This window comes from Oncorhynchus clarkii, chromosome 10 (genome assembly GCF_045791955.1).
Source record: "Oncorhynchus clarkii lewisi isolate Uvic-CL-2024 chromosome 10, UVic_Ocla_1.0, whole genome shotgun sequence".
NCBI lineage: Eukaryota > Metazoa > Chordata > Actinopteri > Salmoniformes > Salmonidae > Oncorhynchus > Oncorhynchus clarkii.
Window position 1 is genome coordinate 46,074,784 of NC_092156.1, and position 19,393 is coordinate 46,094,176.

Sequence of the window (19,393 nt, forward strand, 5' to 3'; positions counted from 1 at the left end):
ATTAAACTGCTAAGCAGTCAGTAACAAGAACCATGTGTCCCTTTTCCCAGTTTTCCCATCTGTGCCCTTAAAGCCCTCATTTCACTCTCCCCCCACTTCCCTCTTCCTTAAGAACCAGTCTGTTTTTGTTTTCCAAACAAGGCTCTCTGTACAGGAAATTGTGTACTTTGGGAGCATTCAGGAAGGCAAAGAGCAGATTTCCTGTTAGGACCATGGCAACAAAAAAAAGTGTGGATAAAAGGGGTCAGTAATCTCTAAACCAGAGGAGAAAGAGCAGTCCGCTATTCCCCTCCCATGACTTCACTTCCCTCCCCTTCTCACAGACTTGACATTTCAAATCTCCATACCACGCCAGTGCCACAACTACCATGACCTTCGAAACATGGAAAACTGGAAGCAGAAGGATAAAGAAACAATATTCCTGCGCCTCACTGGGTACATTTCCTCATATACAGAGGAGCCAAAGAACAGGGAGATTGTGTGGACGAGAGGAAAAGAGGAGGAGAGAAAAAAGGCAGAGGGACACTGAGTAAAAAAAACGACAGGAAACCAAATAATTCTGGTGCTGTTTTCTGCAAATCCTCCTGAGATAAATCACTTCAGAGGACTGCCATTCCCAATCCACATTTTACAATTATAACTGACAAGGGCTTTTCCCATACATTTTTGTAAGATTGATTGGAAATGTATAAAGCACTAAAACTCTGACAGAAAAGTGACGTCTGCTTCATTCTTCTCTCAAGGACTTTTCAGTCTCCCACACATTTAGTGTGGTTGGTCAAGATGTGAGCGGCTGAATCCTTTTTGGGAGGTTTGTATGGTTTTTACTTTTGGGCTACATCTCACCCCTTTCCCAGGGTCTGTTGGATCAATGGTTGTGTATTTGAGGATTTGTTTGTTCTGAACTCCTGGACTACTAAACTGGATCCAGATGAAGAATAAAGGAACCAAGCAGAGGTCCAAAAAGAAAGGATGTGAGAATGCATTCGGCTGTGACTTGACAGAACATCTACACAATTCAGGACAAGACGGTAAACTTGTTTCTTTCAATGTTTATTATGTTGCTTCCCTTTTCCAGCAGATTTCAGAAAATGTCATCATGCCCCCATAATATTGACCTTGTGAATTCTGAGTTACACAGGAACGGAGCCTAATCATTGGCCCATTATTCAACATGTACTAGAGTTGTTGAGGCCATTGTCATATGTCATGTTTACAGATTTATTAGACATGTAGTATTAACCATATAAACAACACATTTAGTTTTTTAATGTTTTTTAATAAACAACACATTTTGTTTTTAATTTAGCTATTACAATGTTGACTGTTTGCGACAGGATGTGTCATGGTACAGTTGAATTGTCTATACATGTATGGAACACCTCTAAGGTTTTAGGAGAATTCCGAATTAGATTGAGATTTATTTAACCCCATAATTTTTGGGGAAAACAATGTTAAACCTCTTTGCCTTGGATGATTTTGTAAACTTAATGTGAAATTGGTTAGGAAAGATCCATGCTGTTTTTAACAGTTGTATAGAAGATGATGTCGTTTATTCAGGTATGTGACACAGATGTATATTGCAATATGGATATCGATGTACATATGTTTTACATTCCATTAAGTCCTTTAGGCTCCCACAGAGTTTTAAATAGGGGATTTGTGAGTTAGGGTGTGGCTCATAGTCTTTTTTCTCAACTTCCCCTGCCCACCAAGAGGCCTGTGTCTGGCTCGCTGTCTGAGGATTCTGGGTGGGCAACACTGCTCATTGGGGGGAGTGTCAGCCAACAGATCATATTTTAGACAACAATTGAGGATGGGTGTGTTTACCCAGATAGTATTTGAATGGAGGTAAAATTGTAATATGAAGTGAGGTAATGTGATGTGACTTGAAAACCTTTATTTTGAACAGATTTAACAGATGAACAGATGTAACCGATTTGATACAGTAGATCTTTGTTACACAATACACACTTTTCTCTGCTACAGGGGAGAAGGTATAAATCACTATATGGTTAATATGATGATACTTTTTAGTTTTTATTTGTCAAATGGCATATATAATTATATATATAATTAGTGGCTTATAATAAATATCTGCTTTTGTTGACATGGCACTTTGAGAGATCAGCTGTTGTTGAGTTGGTATTGAGGTTGCTGAAATGTTACTAACTCTGTTTGACCCTAGACAGGGAAGAGAAAGGATGTGCGTAATTACTTCCTTTACACAGACAATTTACCTACGAGGATGTTATTTGATTGAACAGTTGTCGTCTAAAATAACAGCATCTCATTCAATAAGTCTTAGATTCCTTTTGAATCCGCAAGAAGATTTTCAGGCAAGCAGGAGTTTTCCTTCGGAGAAAATACTCTAAACTCACGGTGACTCAAATCCCATTCAGACCAGCCACCATTTTGACCACAGGCATGTCACTGAGAGTGTCTGTTCAGATGTGTAGTCCCTAAGCAAGCCTCATGTGGGAGAACAGACTTTCATTCATACTGCCCAGGGGAACCTCTGGCTAGTACGTTCCAAAGCTTCAAAGATGGAATAAATTATTTTAGTTTTGCTTAGCTAATGTTCAGCTGCATATGAATAATATCAAATCAAATTGTATTAGTCAACAGGTGTAGTAGACCTTACAGTGAAATGCTTACTTACGAGCCCCTAACCAACAATGCAGTTTAAAGAAATCATCATGTCTATGTGCTTACTGATTTATTGTTCAAGTTTAGTTGTGTTGTTCATGAGATATGTTAAGAGTCTGCAAACGAGGGAAACAATCTGTAAACTGTCATTGATCTGTTCCACTGTAAGTTGTTGAGTAGACCGACACTATATCGCTCTACATTCTCTGGGGACACGAGAGATTGACCTCCATGCTTGTCATTGTGCGGCTAAAAATGTGAAACGGTCCACCGTCACTGGGGCACTGGCGAGATGGTTCCTTATCCCCTTGTAAAGAGTTCTGGGAAGGGCCTCATCTAGTGTATCTGTGAAGTGGGGAATGCCTGGTTGCCAAGTGGGAAGGTCTATTTAGCTTAAATTAGTTGAGCTTTGAGTCTCAAGTGCTTTCCTTGAGGGATAGAGGAGTTTACAGGAACATTGTCCACGGGGTATTTCTCGTCTAAGGTTGTTGCATACATTGGTTTGCTGATTTCAGTCCAGAGTGGAACAACTTTGGCAAAAAGAAGTGAGCTATATCATATGGTTTTTCGATTAGCGTAGTAAGGAGGGACACTAACTGCTGTAGTCTACGCCATACCGTGCCAAAGCGGAGCTATACATGTTTCATTTCCAGTTGAAATGTATTATGAAGATGTTCTTTGATTTACAAGTATTCATTGGTGTGGAAAGCAAACCTACATTCCTCTCGAATACAGCATCGTAGATAACATATTTTAAGAATAGAGACATCCCAGTAGGGAATAGAGTTTGGAAAGCGATAGAGAATTGGGTGGTAACATTTGAAAGGCTATTTCTATTAGAGGAAGTGTCACAAGTAATACCAGCTGCAAGGATTGGGTGTGTCAACCTTCCTCTGAAACAAACAAACCATTTTTTACTTCCTGTGAAATTCCACCTTCTTCACAATCAGCAACCCTATGGAATACAAAGCCAAGCTACAGCGTAAAGTGTGTTTAGTACGATTTCAAATACTAAATAAGTACTAATACAATTTATACTAATGGCAATTGGTTTCTCCCAAACCATCCTCCTCACGCTTCTCTGTCCTTTTCTGCCATGGAAAAAAGGGTTGTCTCAAAGAATGAGCCAAAGATCCAGATTCTGACTCTGTTTATAGTAAATACAGCATTAAACTGACCCTGTCCAGTTCATAGAGGCCCTCTCTGTCCCTCCTCTTTCTGCCTTATGTCAGCAGTTGAAATGGAATGCCAGCATTTTCCCAACTGCTAAAACCCAAGTTGCCACGTTTTCCCATCCACTGCCCTAGACTGAAGACATGGCATTACGTTTTAAAATAATATAATGAAAGATATTCAGTTGAACGTCATTTCTGCTAAAAAAAGAGAATGTCGCCTTTTGCAGAACACCAAAAGATACGTAACGTCGCATGTTATGATTTCTCGCATAAATAACAGCTTGTTCACGTACCTTCTTTACAACATCCATTCGAGTTTAATATGACCACCCTATAATATGTTGACCTTCACTCCTCAAAGTCTGTCTGTTGCCAGACTGAACCCTCAAAATGTTTTTATTTGGTTTGCCACGTGTGTGTCTTTTCATGTCGAATGGATGGTTGAAATAATATTTGTTTATCGTTATTTTTTTTCAGTTCCCCAAGTTTTAAAGACGTGTGCAGAGTTCATTGAGAAACATGGCGTTGTGGATGGGATATACAGACTCTCAGGGGTCACCTCCAATATCCAGCGACTCAGGTAAGTATTTTAACCACATACTGTGCCTCCCAAAATAATTTGGACAGGGAAGTCAACATTTCAGTTTGGGCTCTATACTATGCATGTTTGTGTAGTACGTTTAATCGATTTAGGCCATAATGAACGTACCATGCTGTACAACTTTAGTTTATTCAATATAAACCCTTAGCAGCCTACATTTCAATCTTACAAAACAACCTGCACATACTAGAGGGATTGTGGAAGCATCATTCGTCTCCAGCTGTATCGATACCCATGTGTTTGTGTGCTTACTTACAGACAGGAATTTTGCACTGAGTTGTGCCCTGACCTCACAAAGGACATGTACCTCCAGGATATCCACTGTGTGGGCTCCTTATGCAAGCTGTACTTCAGGGAGCTACCCAATCCTCTACTCACTTATGAGCTTTACAAGAAATTCACTGTGAGTACTGTTCAAAGAGGCAGTGTTTCTAGCCTGGCGGGTGGGAGCGTGGGGCCAGTAACCGAAAGGTTGCTGGATCGAATCCCCGAGCTGACAATGTAAAAATCTGTCGTTCTGCCACTGAGCAAGCAGTTAACCCACTGTTCCCTGGGCGCCGATGACGTGGATGTCAATTAAGGCAGGCCCCCCCCCCCCAACTGAAACGTGCGGAAGACACGTTTCAGTTGAATGAATTCAGTTGGACAACTGACTAGGTTTCCCCCTTTCCTTTCTACATATAAAAATCTAATCAAAATCAAATCAAATGTTATTGGTTGCATGCGCCGAATACAACAGGTGTAGACTTTACAGTGAAATGCTTAATTAAGAGCCCATTCCCAACAGTGCAGAGTTAAAAAGTAAGACAAATATTTGCTAAAGAAAATAGTAACACAATAACAAGAACGAGGCTATCTACAAGGAGTAGCAGTACCGAGTCAATGTGCAGTGGTACGAGGTAGTTGAGGTAATAGAGTATGTACATGTGGCTAAGGATAAAAGTGGCTAGGCAATCAGGATATACAGAGCTGTGAAAAAGTATTTGCCCTGATATCTTATTTTTTTTGCACATTTGTCACACTTAAATGTTTCAGATCATCAAAGAAATGTAAATATTACACAAAGATAACCCAAGTAAACACAAAATGCAGTTAAGTGATGATTTTATTTATTAAGGGAAAAAAAGCTATCCGAACCGTCATGGCCCTATGTGGAAAAAGTAATTTTCCCCTAAACCGAATAACTGGTTGTAACACCCTCAGCAGCAACAACTGCAATCAAGTGTTTGCGATAACTGGCAATGAGTCTTTCACATCGCTGTGGAGGAATTTTGGCCCACTCTTCTTTGCAGAATTGTTTTAATTCAGTCACACTGGAGGGTTTTCGAGCATGAACCGCCTTTTTAAGGTCACGCCACAGCATCTCAATCGAATTCAAGTCCGGACTTTGACTAGGACACTCCAAAACCTTCATTAAAAAAAAAAAATACATTCAGAGGTGGACTTGCTGGTGTGTTTTGGATCATTGTCCTGCTGCAGAACCCAAGTGCGCTTCAGCTTGAGGTCACAAACTGATGGCCAGACATTCTCCTTCAGGATCTTTTTGTAGAGAGCAGAATTCATGGTTCCATCAATCACAGCAAGTCGTCCAGGTCCTGAAGCAGCAAAGCAGCCCCAGACCATCACACTACCGCCACCATATTTGATGTTCTTTTTCTGAAATGCTGTGTTACTTTTACCCCACTTTTACCCCAGATGTAACGTACACCTTCCAAAAAGTTCAACTTTTGTCTCGTCAGTCCACAGAATATTTTCCCAAAAGTCTTGGGGATCATCAAGATGTTTTTTTGCAAAAAGGGAGACGTGCTTTTATGTTATTTTTGGTCAGCAGTGGTATTCGCCTTGGAACTCTGCCATGGATTCCATTTTTGCACAGTCTCTTTCTTATGGTTGAGTTATGAACACTGACCTTAACTGGGGCAAGTGAGGCCTGCAGTTCTTTAGATGTTGTTGTGGGTTCTTTTGTGACCTCTTGGATGAGTCGTCGCTGCGCTCTTGGGGTAATTTTGGTAGGCCGGCCACTCCTGGGAAGGTTCACCACTGTTCCAAATTTTCTCCATTTGTGGATAATGGCTCTCACCGTGGTTCGCTGGAGTCCCAAAGCTTTAGAAATGGCTCTGTAACCCTTTCCAGACTGATAGATGTCAATTACTTTGTTTGTCATCTGTTCCTGAATTTCTTTGGATCGCGGCATGATGTCTTGCTTTTTGAGATCTTTTGGCCTACTTCACTTTGTCAGACAGGTTCAACTTAAGTGATTTCTTGATTCAACAGGTCTGGGTGTGGCTAGTGAAATTGAACTCAGTTTTCAAAAAATGTGATTAACCACAGTAAATTCATGATTTATTAAGGGGTGGGGGGCAATTACTTTGTCACATAGGGCAATGAAGGTTTGGATAGCTTTTTTTCCCCTTAATAAATAAAATTATCCCTTAACTGCATTTTGTGTTTACTAGGGTTATCTTTGTGTAATATTTACATTTGTTTGATGATTTGAGTCATTATAAGTGTGACAATGTGCAAAAAAATAAGAAATGAGGAAGTGGGCCAATACTTTTTCACAGCATTGTATAATGAACAGAGTAGCAACAGCGTATGTGAACATGTGTCTGTGTGAGTGTGTGTGTGGCGTCAGTATGCATGTGTGTGTGTTTTGTGTGTGAGCATATGTAGTGTGCGTATCTGCGTGTGTTGGAGTGTCAGTGTAGTATGTGTGAGTGTGAGGGTGGAGTCTAGTGAGTGTGCATAGAGCCAGTGCAAGGGATTCAGTACAATACATCTGTAATGTGTCCACTTTTGGTCACAAGAATCCCTGTTTGATTTACATGAGAGATTAGTCATTTAATACTGTGGCATAATCAAAGAGAGAATGATGTGCAACACGGATAATACTTGTCTTCGTCTTTTACTGTTTAGGAAGCCGTCTCAGTCCAGGAGGATCATGAACGATTACAGCATATTCAGGATGTCATTAAAGAGCTACCACTCCCCCACTTCAGGTAAAACTCACTTCAGACGTTTGTTTCCCTTGTAAAGGACCTTTCCAACATTTATATGTGGTTTATAAGCTAAAAGAAAGTGTGTCCCCTCTCTCTTCAGGACTCTGGAATATCTTACCAAGCATTTGGCCCACCTGGCCACCTTAAGCCCCCAGACTAACATGCACAGCCGCAACCTGGCCTTGGTGTGGGCTCCAAATCTGTTGCGGTGAGCTCTACACATATTGTACACAAACCAATATCACCTTATCCAAGAACATACTAAAACAGTTCTGCGATAACTACCTTTGGTTTGAGTTATACCCTATCGGATGCATTATTCCATATGGTAACTCTCAATGAGCAACGGTAAAAGAAAAAACTCCTTGGTTGTGAATGAAAGCATTTCTACTTTTCTCTCTTGGCTTTGTGTTTTGTAGCTCTAAAGATATTGAAGTTGCATCCTGCAATGGGGACATGGCTTTCCTGGAGGTGCGGGTACAGCAGTCCGTGGTTGAGTTCATTTTAAATCACACTGAGCAGATCTTCAACCATGCAGCTGCACCAATAAAACCTAAAGGTATGCATGTCACAATGTTTGATCGAGGCCAATGTGTGCATTTAGACATTTCATGAATGTTGCCCTCTTGCTTGTGTCATTTACAGTGCCTTGCGAAAGTATTTGGCCTTTTGCCACATTTCAGGCTTCAAACATAAAGATATAAAACTGTATTTTTTGTGAAAAAGAGACATACCCCAAGCGACTTACAGCTGTAATCGCAGCAAAAGGTGGCGCTACAAAGTATTAACTTAAGGGGGCTGAATAATTTTGCACGCCCAATTTTTCAGTTTTTTATTTGTTAAAAAAGTTTGAAATATCCAATAAATGTCGTTCCACTTCATGATTGTGTCCCACTTGTTGTTGATTCTTCACAAAAAAATACAGTTTTATATCTTTATGTTTGAAGCCTGAAATGTGGCAAAAGGTCGCAAAGTTCAAGGGGGCCGAATACTTTCGCAAGGCACTGTATATGGCCATTGGACAATGGATTGTATTTATTGTCATGCCAACAGTAAAAAAAGCTACACAATGGTGTATTACAGGACCCGGTTTGATGTGTGGGGAGAAGTATGCCACTTTGCCTATCAGTGGCCAGGGTGGTCCAATGAAGCTGATGAGCCTGGAAGAGGCCCAGGCCCGCTCCCTGAGCCCTAACCACCCAGCACGGAAAGAACGACAACGGGAGAACAGTCTACCAGATACCAGCACTGCCACGCTGTACCATACCGTCATAGACATATCGGATTGCAAGTGAGATGGATGAGGATTCAGCCGACTGATTTATTTAGTATACTCAACAAACTTGCTTAATACACAAATCCTCTGGGCAGGCAGGCACCTGGATACATTTGGCAGTGAAAACATAAATAAATAAAAATAACTCGATCAAACATAATGTAGTATACAATAACTCATACACTGTACCGTGTATGCAGTACAGTGCCTGGCAAATCAGTCTAGGTTGATCGTATGGTTTTAGCTACTGCACCCTTATTGTTACTGCATTGTTTTGCTGTACATACTGCTTTTACTCTTCAATAAACACACTGACTATCAACAAATACAAAACAAAACAGGCCATAATGTTCACAAATGTTTCTCCTTTTCTGTCAGAAGAAAGCTTTCTGGGAAATCCAAAACGTGGAAGTCCATCTTCAACTTGGGCAAGTCTGTGACAGACTCTAAGGGGAAACTGAGCCGGAATGGGAGTGTGTTCTTGAGAGCACAGAACATCACAGGTAAAAGCACTTTAACATTTTACTGCAGTAGGCTAAATCAGGGTCATTCTTGGTGGTCTTGAACAAGTCTACTTGCCTCCTAAAGGCATGGCTGACATCGGGAAAAGAGGGTGTGCTATCTATCAGTTGATCATTGTTGATTGATGTAAATCTGCTTGTTAGCTAGCTCCATATTAAATGGTTTACTGATTTTGATTTAACTTCAATGCTCTTAAATAATAACTTCATAATTTAATATTCAGAATATTTTAACCCATGATATACAGTTCAGGCTGGCTTGTGGCTTGTGTGGATATTTTAGTATATGGTGGTTAGCAAGAGTCCAAACTACCTGTGTTGCTGCTGCCCTGACACACACGTGTAACTCCCGACTGAGGAAGGGATGGAGTTGGGTCGGAGGGTCGTAGATGCAGCCGCTCCTCTCTACTGTCTCTTTCTGATGCGCATAGGCTATCAGCCAACCAGAACGAATGCTGATGAGGATGTAAATCAAGTGTTACGCTGTGGCAGGACTGTTGACGGCTCATAATAATGGCTGTAACGTAACAAAATGTGGAAAAGGTCAAGAGGTCTGAATACTTTCCGAAGGCACTGCATCACTAGATTTGATTTACTACAAGATTAAGGGTATACTGTTCAACTTTCATAAGGTCTGGGTGCCTTATATGGAATACTGGACGACAAAAGGAGTCTATATTGAAAACATGCCCATGTCAGGGGAGATGCCCATTTAGGAAATCCCTAGTTGCTGGGCTGCTCACTCCTGGCCCCGGGGGTCTGCTGTACTGTTGGTCGTCACTGTTGGTTGCCTTGGCCTAACATACCTGAAACCAATAATGAATGTTTCAGTAAGGTCCTAAAGCTGAGTGGGGTGTGTTGGGTTGTGGCGCTGTAGGGCCGTGGATCCCTAGGTGCAGGACAGGGTGACTCCGTCATATTGTGTGTAAGTAGAAATAGCCTTACATTACTTTTAGGCCTATGATATTAATTTTATGGAGGGTGTACTTTTTCTCTGTGTTAATGTGTGTTTTTATTCAACTTTTGTTTTCCCTTGAGACATAAAAAAATGATGGGAAAGAAGCTGTGTTGGGGAGAGAGTTAAGTTATTGACTAGACTTGTGGGGGTTCTGGTGTGCAGGCGGCTTGGGGCAACTGGGCGGTCTGGCTGAAATTTGATAGAGGATGTCTTCATAAAGACAATCAAAGGTATTTGTGCTTTATTTGTAAGAGTTGTTCATTTGTTAGGCTGTTGGTTAAAGGAGCAACACAATATTGATTATTGAATTATCATTGATCTAGTTCAGTCTTATCAATCACTTAAACTTATTTAATAAGGATCTTTTACTTAGCTTGATGACTGTGGGCATTTTTGCTTACTTTTTGTTGTTCTAAATAGATGGCTAGAAGGTCCATGGGTCATGTTATATTTAGTAGAAATGCAGGAAATGAGCTTCAGATGCCCAAAATAATGGGAGGACCCCCAGATCGCCCATGGGGTGGGGTATGCAAAATGGGTCAACTTTGAGCACCTCTATCTCCTAAATGCTTTGGCATTCAGGTCCAAAAAGTTACTCTCTGACCACTTCCATGGGCAGACATGTATGGAAAGTTTTGTTTCAATCAAAAGGGATGCTATCAAAAATGTATTGAATTCAAATGGATTTACCCCATGACTGCATTCTTGATTCACAGAAAAGGCAGCTATCCGACCAGCTAGAAGCATGGACTCTTTGTGCTCTCTGCCAACAGGTGGGGCTGAATGCACTACATTGCATACAAAAGACTTTTGTCATTGTGAAATCTACTCACAGCAGTTCTATCCAATAAACAAATCCTCATTGTAGCATTTGCTTTGTAAATAAGGCTGAGAAGATGTATATCTAACAATTTGTTTCACATTTGATTTCCAACACACAGATGATGACAAGCCAGGAAATTTCAACTCAGCAGGCGAGGCCAACGGTTTCTTTGCACCAGGCATAAAATCCAGAACACTTGGATCTGACTCGCTCTATGACCTCAGTGAACACCAGAGGTGGGAGTTTGAGATTAAGAAATCGAGCGAGGCCACAGGTGGCAGCAGCCCTAACATGAAGAGAAGGGGCTCTCCAAGTGTCTCACCACCCCAAAAGAAGTCTCTACCTGAACAACTGAAGGTTTTCAAAGGCGATGACCTCAGCAGCTGCCAGCCCACCTCTCCTAAAAACAGGAGGATGCTGTATTCTGGCTCCACCCACAGCAGCACATCCAGGCCCTCGTTCCCAGGAAGCCTCTTCCCTGAGTCCTCCCCTAGGCATCAGCGCAAGGCTCTCAACATATCAGAGCCCTTTGCTGTGTCCGTGCCCCTGAGGGTGTCTGCAGTCATCAGCTCCAACAGCACCCCCTGCAGGGCAACAGGGAAAGAGAGGCCTGCTGCAGCTGCCCTGAAACCCAGCAGAGAGACCTCCCAGTCAGAGCAGAGTGATAGCAGCGGCAGCTCAAGTTTCAGAGAGCACCACCTTGTAGAGAGCAGTGTGGGGAGTGAGAGCAGTATTTACAGTAACAGCAGCTCAACCCCTCTGGAAAAGGAGGCGAGACCAGCAGAGGAGAGGAGCAGAGAGGAGGCAGCTTCCAAAAGTGTGCCAGAGGGTAGGACATTTTCACCTGGTAACATAGAAAAAAGCCTGTGTGTGTGTGCATGCACTCAGATTGAAAACCTTCCTCATTATCCATGGTAACCGCGTCTATTAATAAAATAATGACACATCTATTTATGTTATTAGTTTCAGGAAGTGAAGGAGAGGTGAAAGAGGTTCAAGGGAAGGTGGAAGTATCTGACCTGAGACAGTCTTCCACTCCCAACACAAGAGAGGAAGATAAAGAGAAACAGCAATCTCCTGGGAATCAACTGGACAGCCCGCCAGCACCGCAGCTTGAGACAAAAGAACTGACACAACTGGTATGTTTAATCTCCAGTTTAGCTCTGTGCTTCATCACATACAACATACAAAGGATTTTACAATGACAATGGCTGTCGCTTTATTAGGGCGTTTGTGATTTATGTCTTGCAGGATATGGGATCTCTACCTATCAAGGAAGAACTGTGGTGTGAGCTCCATCTTGAGCTGAAAATCACTGAGCCTGAGCTTGACATTATGGAAGAGGAGTTTATGCCTGTCGTTTGTTCCACCAAGAACACTCGCGAGGATGTTAAGGCAAAAAGAAGAACCAGTCTTCCAACTCACTCGTCATTATACAAGGGACAGCCTTTGATGCCCACCAGGCCTGCATTGACTGATCAAAGTGCTTCTACAGTAGCACATTCAGCAAGAAAGAACTCCCTAGACACACTATTTCCGTTTGACAAAACATTACATTTCATGGTTGGCACAGATATGAAAAATACACCTCTACATGCTGCTGATTCAACAGATAAAACAAAAAACAAACCCCACATTTCCCCAAAATCTAAGCACACAGAAACAGATAAACCCATCAGCATCAAGCCACGACTTGTGGTTCATCCCCTCGCAGAGCCAAGTTTACATTCTACTCAACAAAGCCAGGTCATAAACCATTTGCAGCCAGGGGATGACATAACATACATAGGCATGTCTGTAGTAGAGAAAGGAAAAGAGCCATCATGGAAAAGTAAAAACCAAGATTGGGTCAAAGGGCTTTTCCATGATGATGGAAAGAATGCTTTGTCAGTTGTCATGGGAGGCATTGAGAGGCTTTCAATATGTTTGGAGGAAAGACCCCACACCATGGGGCTAGCACACCAAAATGATGAGGATGGATGTGGAGGACACTCCGAATTGGAGGACTTGGAGGAGGAACCTTGGGAGGAGGTCTTCAGCTCCACCAAACAGTGGGTAACCAGTCCTCTTCATTCACCCACATTTAAGGATTTGTTTGGAAAACTAGATGTGTCATCGTCTTGTTCTGCGGAAGAAGGTTTGAGCTCCAAAGATCTAAACGTTCCTCCTCAATCTAGAGAAGACAAACCAACAAATGGATCATGTCCCGTTAGGAGCATAGAGGTGTTCCCAGGAAATAGCTCTCTAGCATGCAGCGGCAAAACAGAGACTAAAATCACACATCCACTTCCGTTACCCGCCAAAACCCCCATGGTCGGTGATGACGCAATGAGACCACACAGAGAGAACAGCTGCATAGCCAAGCAGAAAAACACCACCTCCTCCCAGAGATTCCACAGACAGACGTCTTATGAAGCATGTTATTCAGAAAAAACTGTGCAGGACAGTTTTTCCAAACACAGACCCTATTCACTCAATTTGGATTTAGGACTTCGATGCATCAGAGACATTTCCAATCAGCAAAACATGGAGTCAGCTGAGTTGTCCTCCATTCAGAGAGGGGCAGTGACCCCGTCTGGGACCAAATCCAACGGCCTGTCCCAGGAACTGGAGCTGTTCCTGAGCGATCGTCAGGCCCCTGTGCGCCGGAACTCCGCCCCTGTCAGTGTGTCGTCTGTCAGGACGGCCTTCATGATAAAGACTTGCCAGGCCAAAGCCGTGCCTGTCATCCCCCCAAAGGTGCAGTACAGCCACATACCTCATCCCACGAACAATGATGCAGGAAATGAAGCAGAGAAAGAACTCACAAAAACCAGGGGAGAGAAACTAGATACTGTACCTCTTCTTCCATCTATCAGGGATCTAAAGGAGGAGTTGGAGAATAAGGAGCCAGCCCCCAAATCCCAAATAAGGCAGTCTATTGCAGAGAAATCTACAGAGACTAATAAAACCACACCTGTTTCAGACCCACCGGTGCTGAGGAGGAAACGCTCCTCCAATGCAGAGGCCTTTGCTGACGGTCCAAGACCTGAACGGTCTACTGTTCTACAAAGATCATCCTTTAGGAACCGCCAGAGACCACAGAGCCTCATCTTGTTCAGTCCACCCTTCCCCATCATGGATTACCCACCGCTAGGGGATGATGGTAAGCTCCTCCTCTCGGCCATCAGAAGTCCAACTGAAACATCAGCACTCGATATATTTTCTAAAGAGATGGATGAGAATCTCAGGACCCCAGAGGGGGCGACCCTGCGGAACAAAATGACAATACCCAAGAGTGGACAGAGGCTGGAGACCTCAACCAGCTGCTTTTATCAGCCACAGAGGAGGTCCATGATATTTGACAACAGGAGCCACAGGCAGATTGAATGAGACACTGGACAGTAACCAGTTTCCTAACACTACTCTGTTTATCCTTCTGATCATCCTCCCTTTTCTTGGACTTATGTAAAAGATTGGAGCAATATTGGACCTATAATTTTACCTTTGGGAAATGAACCATTTATTTGTTTCCAATGCTCCTACAATCACCCCTCTGTCCTGCAATAAAATAAGTATTCTCGACTAGTGGTGAAGATTTTAGTCCAAATCATATGCAGTAATGATCAATTAATATTCAAATTATTTTTTTTACATTCAAATGTTAGACATGTTTGTAATATGCATATGAAGGATAGACAGCCAAAGAAAGGAGAATGTTACATCGACCCATATTGCCATTGGTATTTGAGAAAATGTATTTTACTAGTTTGCATGTCATCATTTGTAATCACAAGATTGCCTTTTTGCCAAAGAGAGTTGTACCTTCAGTGATCGCTGCTTTGTTTTTATTTCTACCTTTTTTCTTACATATTTTGTGAACTGATTAATGACTCCATACAGTATGGACCCACTGACGCCCAGCTATTGTCGCTGTGATCAGCTTTTATCCTGACATAGTATCAGGACAGTGTTTTTCCAATATTCTAAGTAATGAGAACAGGAGAAAGCGGCTACTTTAGTTGTAATTGTATTATAGACACTAAATTGTATTTATTTATCCAATTATCAATCTGTAGATAGTCATTAACACACTTGACCAATTTTTTGTTGTTGTTGTTTTTATTTGGCTTCAATTCTAGTAGCCAGACATTACTTCACCAATTCTATATTGTGTAATGTTACCAATAGTTATACTGGTATGTGTTACCAGTGCTACCAGTGATTTATCAGAACTGACATAGTTGGTGTTCTCTTAATTGGACTGTAAAGTAATGTTTTGGTAAAGTTTTAGGATGAGGAGGACAGATGACAAAAGTACCTAATGTAAAAGTGTCTGTTGTGATGAAAACAGGCTTTGAAGAGAAATGTTTGCGTTTTAAAGAAAAGGATAGTGAGAGAAACAGATGTGCTAACACTTGTATTTGTGTATGATACAAGTGCAGATTGTAAAAGAGAGGACTCAAACACTATTCTCTAAATGTTTGCGAAGAGTTCAAACGAATATCAGAACAGGGATGCTGGTTGCAGCTGTATTGACATAATACTACATTTGTGACCTGTACAATTCTGTATGGACCAAAATTGGATGTATTGTGTATAGCCACGGAAAGATATGAAAATTAAAAATACACGTATAGGCCTAACATATTTAGGCCTAACATATTTTCTAGGGATTTGTTCATAGAATGATTTGTCGTAATGATTTATTTGGGGAAAAAAGCATGAACTGGCGTACACCCAGAGAAAATTATTTAGTTTAGAGGTGCTGACTAACTGCAAATAATCGGTAAACTATAAAAATAAAGAGAGTCGCACACTGTATATATATATATATATATAAACTCCCAGTAATTTATTGGGTGAAACACCAATGTTTCGGCATCACTGTGACTTCTTTATTTTTATATGTTACAGTTTGTAATGATTTATTTTGACAACATAGTCAAAAGTTTGGACACAGCTACTCATTCAAGGGTTTTTCTTTATTTTACTATTTTCTACATTGTAGAATAATAGTGAAAACATCAAAAATATAAAATAACGCATATGGAATCATGTAGTAATAAAAAAAGTGTTAAACAAATCAAAATCATTTTTTTGTATTTATTGGTTCTCTTAATTTTGATAACAGAGATGAAAATGTATTGAATTTAAGGTTATTTGTTGAACAAAAAAGGTAAATATTTGTATTACGTCTTCACTGGTAGCTAGCTCTGCACTGAAGTTTATTTGAATCATTCTTTGTCATCCTCAAATCCGACAGAGTGTAGTGGAAAATTACTCCCAATATCACAAAGAACTGCAGGAAAACAAAGATCTAATTCTCCATGTTGCTATTTTCAGCTTTTCCTCAGCACATTTAAGTGGCATTTTAAGTAACGCCATTTTACAATATTTGGGCCTATTTGCTGAAATTAAACTGATTTTGATTAATGCATACATTGTCTCAATGCAAGAGCAACTACAGTAACACTTTGATTTTGTGTTACATCCTGAATTAAAAATGGATGAAAAATATTATTTCTCACACATCTACATACAATACCCCATAATGACAATGTGAAAACGTGTTTTTAGAAATGTTTGAAAATGTATTGAAAATGAAATACAGAAATATCTGATTTACACAAGTATTCACACCCCTGAATCAAAACTTTGTAGAAGCATCTTTGGCGGCAATTACAGCTGTGAGTCTTTTTGGGTGTCTCTAAGAGCTTTGCACACCAGGATTATACAACATTTGTCCATTACTCTTTTCAAAATTATTCAAGCTTTATTAAATTGATGGTTGATCATTGCTAGACAACCATTTCCAGATCTTGCCATAGATTATCAAGTCGATTTAAGTCAAAACTGTAACTAGGCCACTCAGGAACATTGTGTCGCCCTTGGTAAACAACTCCAGGTGTAGATTTTGCCTTGCGTTTTAGGTTATTGTCCTGCTGAAAGGTGAAATTGTTTCCCAGTAAAATGAACCAGGTTTAACCTCTAGGATTTTCTTGTGCTTATAGCTGTATTTTGTTTATTTTTATCCCTAGTCTTTGTCGATGACAAGCATACCCATAACATGTTGCAGCCACCACCATGCTTGAAAATATGAAGAGTGGTACTCAGTGATGTGTTGGATTTGCCCAAAACAACACTTTGTATTCAGGAATATTTTTTTTCTCTCAGTATTACTTAAGTGCTTTGTTGCAAACAGAATGCATGTTTTGGAATATTTTTTATTCTGTACCGGCTTCCTTATTTTCACTCTGTCATTTAAGTTAGTATTGTGGAGTAACTACAATGTTGTTGATCCATCCTCAGTTTTCTCCTATCACAGCCAATAAACTCTGTAACTGTTTTGAAGTCACCGTTGGCCTCATTGTGAAATTCCATAGTGGTTTCCTTCCTCTCCGGCAACTGAGTTAGGAAGGACACCTTTATTTTTGTAGTGACTGGGTGTATTGATACACCATCCAAAGCCTAATTAATAACTTCACCATGCTCAAAGGGATATTCATTGTCTGCGTTTTATTTTGTTTTAGACACATCTGCCCTTCTTTGCAAGACATTGAATAACCTCCCTGGTCTTTGTGGTTGAAATTCACTACTTGATTGAGGGACCTTACAGATCATTTGTATGGGGTAGTTATTAAAAAATCATGTTAATTAACCACTATTATTGAACACGGGATGAGTCCATGCAACTTATTATTTGATTTGTTAAGCACATTTTTACTCCTGAACTTATTTATGTTTGCCATAACAAAGGGTTGAATACTTATTGACTCAAGATATTTCAGTTGTACATTTTATTAATTTAAAAAACATTCTACAAAGAAAATTCCACTTTGACATTATGTGGTATTGTGTGTAGATCAGTGGCACAAAATCTCAATTTAGTCCATGTTAAATTCAGGCTGTAACACAATAAAATGTGGAAAAAGTAAAGGGGTGTGAATACTGTCTGAAAGCACTGTATATTTCTTCTGCAGTGAAGATTTGTTTGAATACTATTGCATGCAAAAAAAATGTTTTTATGCCTATGGAAGTTGATGCAATGCATTCTGTACTCACTGTCCAACACAATATGGCGATTCCAAACCAAGTGACTCCAGAGCAGTGTCTGATCAAATGACCAGCAATGTAATCATAACAACCCGAAAATAAAGATGACATTTTATATTAGAGCACTGTACTGTTTCATGCAACAGAACCCCTCTAGTCACTTCCATAATGGTACCACACATCAGTCAGATCTAAACTGGAAAACAGTGCAAGAAATAAAGGTTCTTCAATGGTTCCGTGGTTCTTCAGTGTCCGTTGGGATTCCTGGAATAACTATTCACCAATAAATCTTAGAAGTATTATAAAGGTTCTCTTGGAGTGACAAAAAGCTTCTTGAAAAGCAGGTGAGCTGCTGCTTTGCGATCGAAAATGTACTATTTTCAAACAGTCTAAACAAAAAATGGCATCATATTCAGACATCTTTGCCAGAGGCAAGCAAGTCCACGTGCCAATGTACTAACGATCTTGGTAAGTCACTTTCTATTTCTAACAATATTACTGATGTGTTTAATGAGCAATTAGATATGTATTTTCACAGTAGCTTGACATTATCTATCACTAGCAATCCAAAGCTAGCTAGCTAGCATTGCAAGTATTTCACTAGCTACTGCTAGCCAGCTAGCTACTAAAGGGGCGTCTTGCACCCCAAAAGTATGAAGAGGGCAGTAAGTACGTGAGGATGGCTGGGGGGGTTCTTCTAAGCTAACATATGGAATTGTTTTAAGATGGTCATAGCATGGATCATTTAGCTATTTTATTTGGAATTGTAGGACCCCTTTAGGTATCATAAAATATATTTACAAATTATTTTATTAAATATTGAATTTGACATTTACTACTATAGCCAATAGAAACACATTGAATAACACATTCGTAAATGGCAAAAAAGACAGTCAAACGATTTATCTTAAGGAATAAGGTTTGGTCTTATATCTAAGAAATATTTGAGTTTTTTTTGGATACATATTTAATGTTGGCACTTATTTTTGTTGGCACAAAACTACCTCCCTACTTTCATTCGTTTGTATGGGTTACCTTCAGATGAGTCCCATGACACTCAGGGTCGTAGAGAAAAATGGGCATGACGCCTTAGCTAGGGAAACCTTTGGCTTTGCCCTTTTTTGCTGTCCTCCCATAGACTTTTGTTTGTGGGGCAAGAATGAGAAGTTGGTGAACACTTCTGTGTGGGAATGGACAAAGTCATATTTGAAAATGACAGGCGCATGCAGGAAAGGGATGACGCCCATTTTGCAGGCCTTTACATGGTTGATGGCTCCCATAGTGTCCTGCTGTGACAGCACTGTCTCTAGGCCAAGGATAATCAGCATCTGTGTTCTGCAGCCTGAAGTGGGACTC

General features: G+C 40.6%; 1 protein-coding gene across 3 annotated transcripts; it reads left to right on the plus strand.

Annotated features, from left to right (window-relative positions):
- The first annotated feature begins 261 nt into the window (after positions 1-261).
- LOC139418626 (Rho GTPase activating protein 31) lies at positions 262-15,593 on the plus strand. 3 transcript variants are annotated; one of them, XM_071168228.1, is made up of 14 exons: positions 262-435; positions 744-811; positions 932-1,031; positions 4,302-4,404; positions 4,684-4,828; positions 7,342-7,424; positions 7,525-7,632; positions 7,844-7,983; positions 8,508-8,715; positions 9,079-9,203; positions 10,896-10,952; positions 11,121-11,831; positions 11,966-12,141; positions 12,254-15,593. In XM_071168228.1, exons 3-14 carry the CDS (start codon positions 932-934, stop codon positions 14,372-14,374), a joined length of 4,077 nt encoding a protein of 1,358 aa, XP_071024329.1. In that variant the 5' UTR covers positions 262-435; positions 744-811; the 3' UTR covers positions 14,375-15,593. The 3 variants fall into 3 exon arrangements, with proteins under 3 accessions (XP_071024329.1, XP_071024330.1, XP_071024331.1); XM_071168230.1 differs by having other exon boundaries at positions 354-435; positions 9,082-9,203; positions 12,254-14,622; XM_071168229.1 differs by having other exon boundaries at positions 264-1,031; positions 9,082-9,203.
- The last annotated feature ends 3,800 nt before the right edge of the window (positions 15,594-19,393 follow it).

Excerpts from the sequence above, each read along its gene's own strand:
- LOC139418626 (XM_071168228.1), top strand. The coding sequence starts at position 932 with ATGAAGAATAAAGGAACCAAGCAGAGGTCCAAAAAGAAAGGATGTGAG. Across the intron at positions 7,425-7,524 it reads CTACCACTCCCCCACTTCAG|GACTCTGGAATATCTTACCA; the intron begins GTAAAACTCACT and ends CTCTCTCTTCAG. Across the intron at positions 9,204-10,895 it reads GAGAGCACAGAACATCACAG|AAAAGGCAGCTATCCGACCA; the intron begins GTAAAAGCACTT and ends CTTGATTCACAG.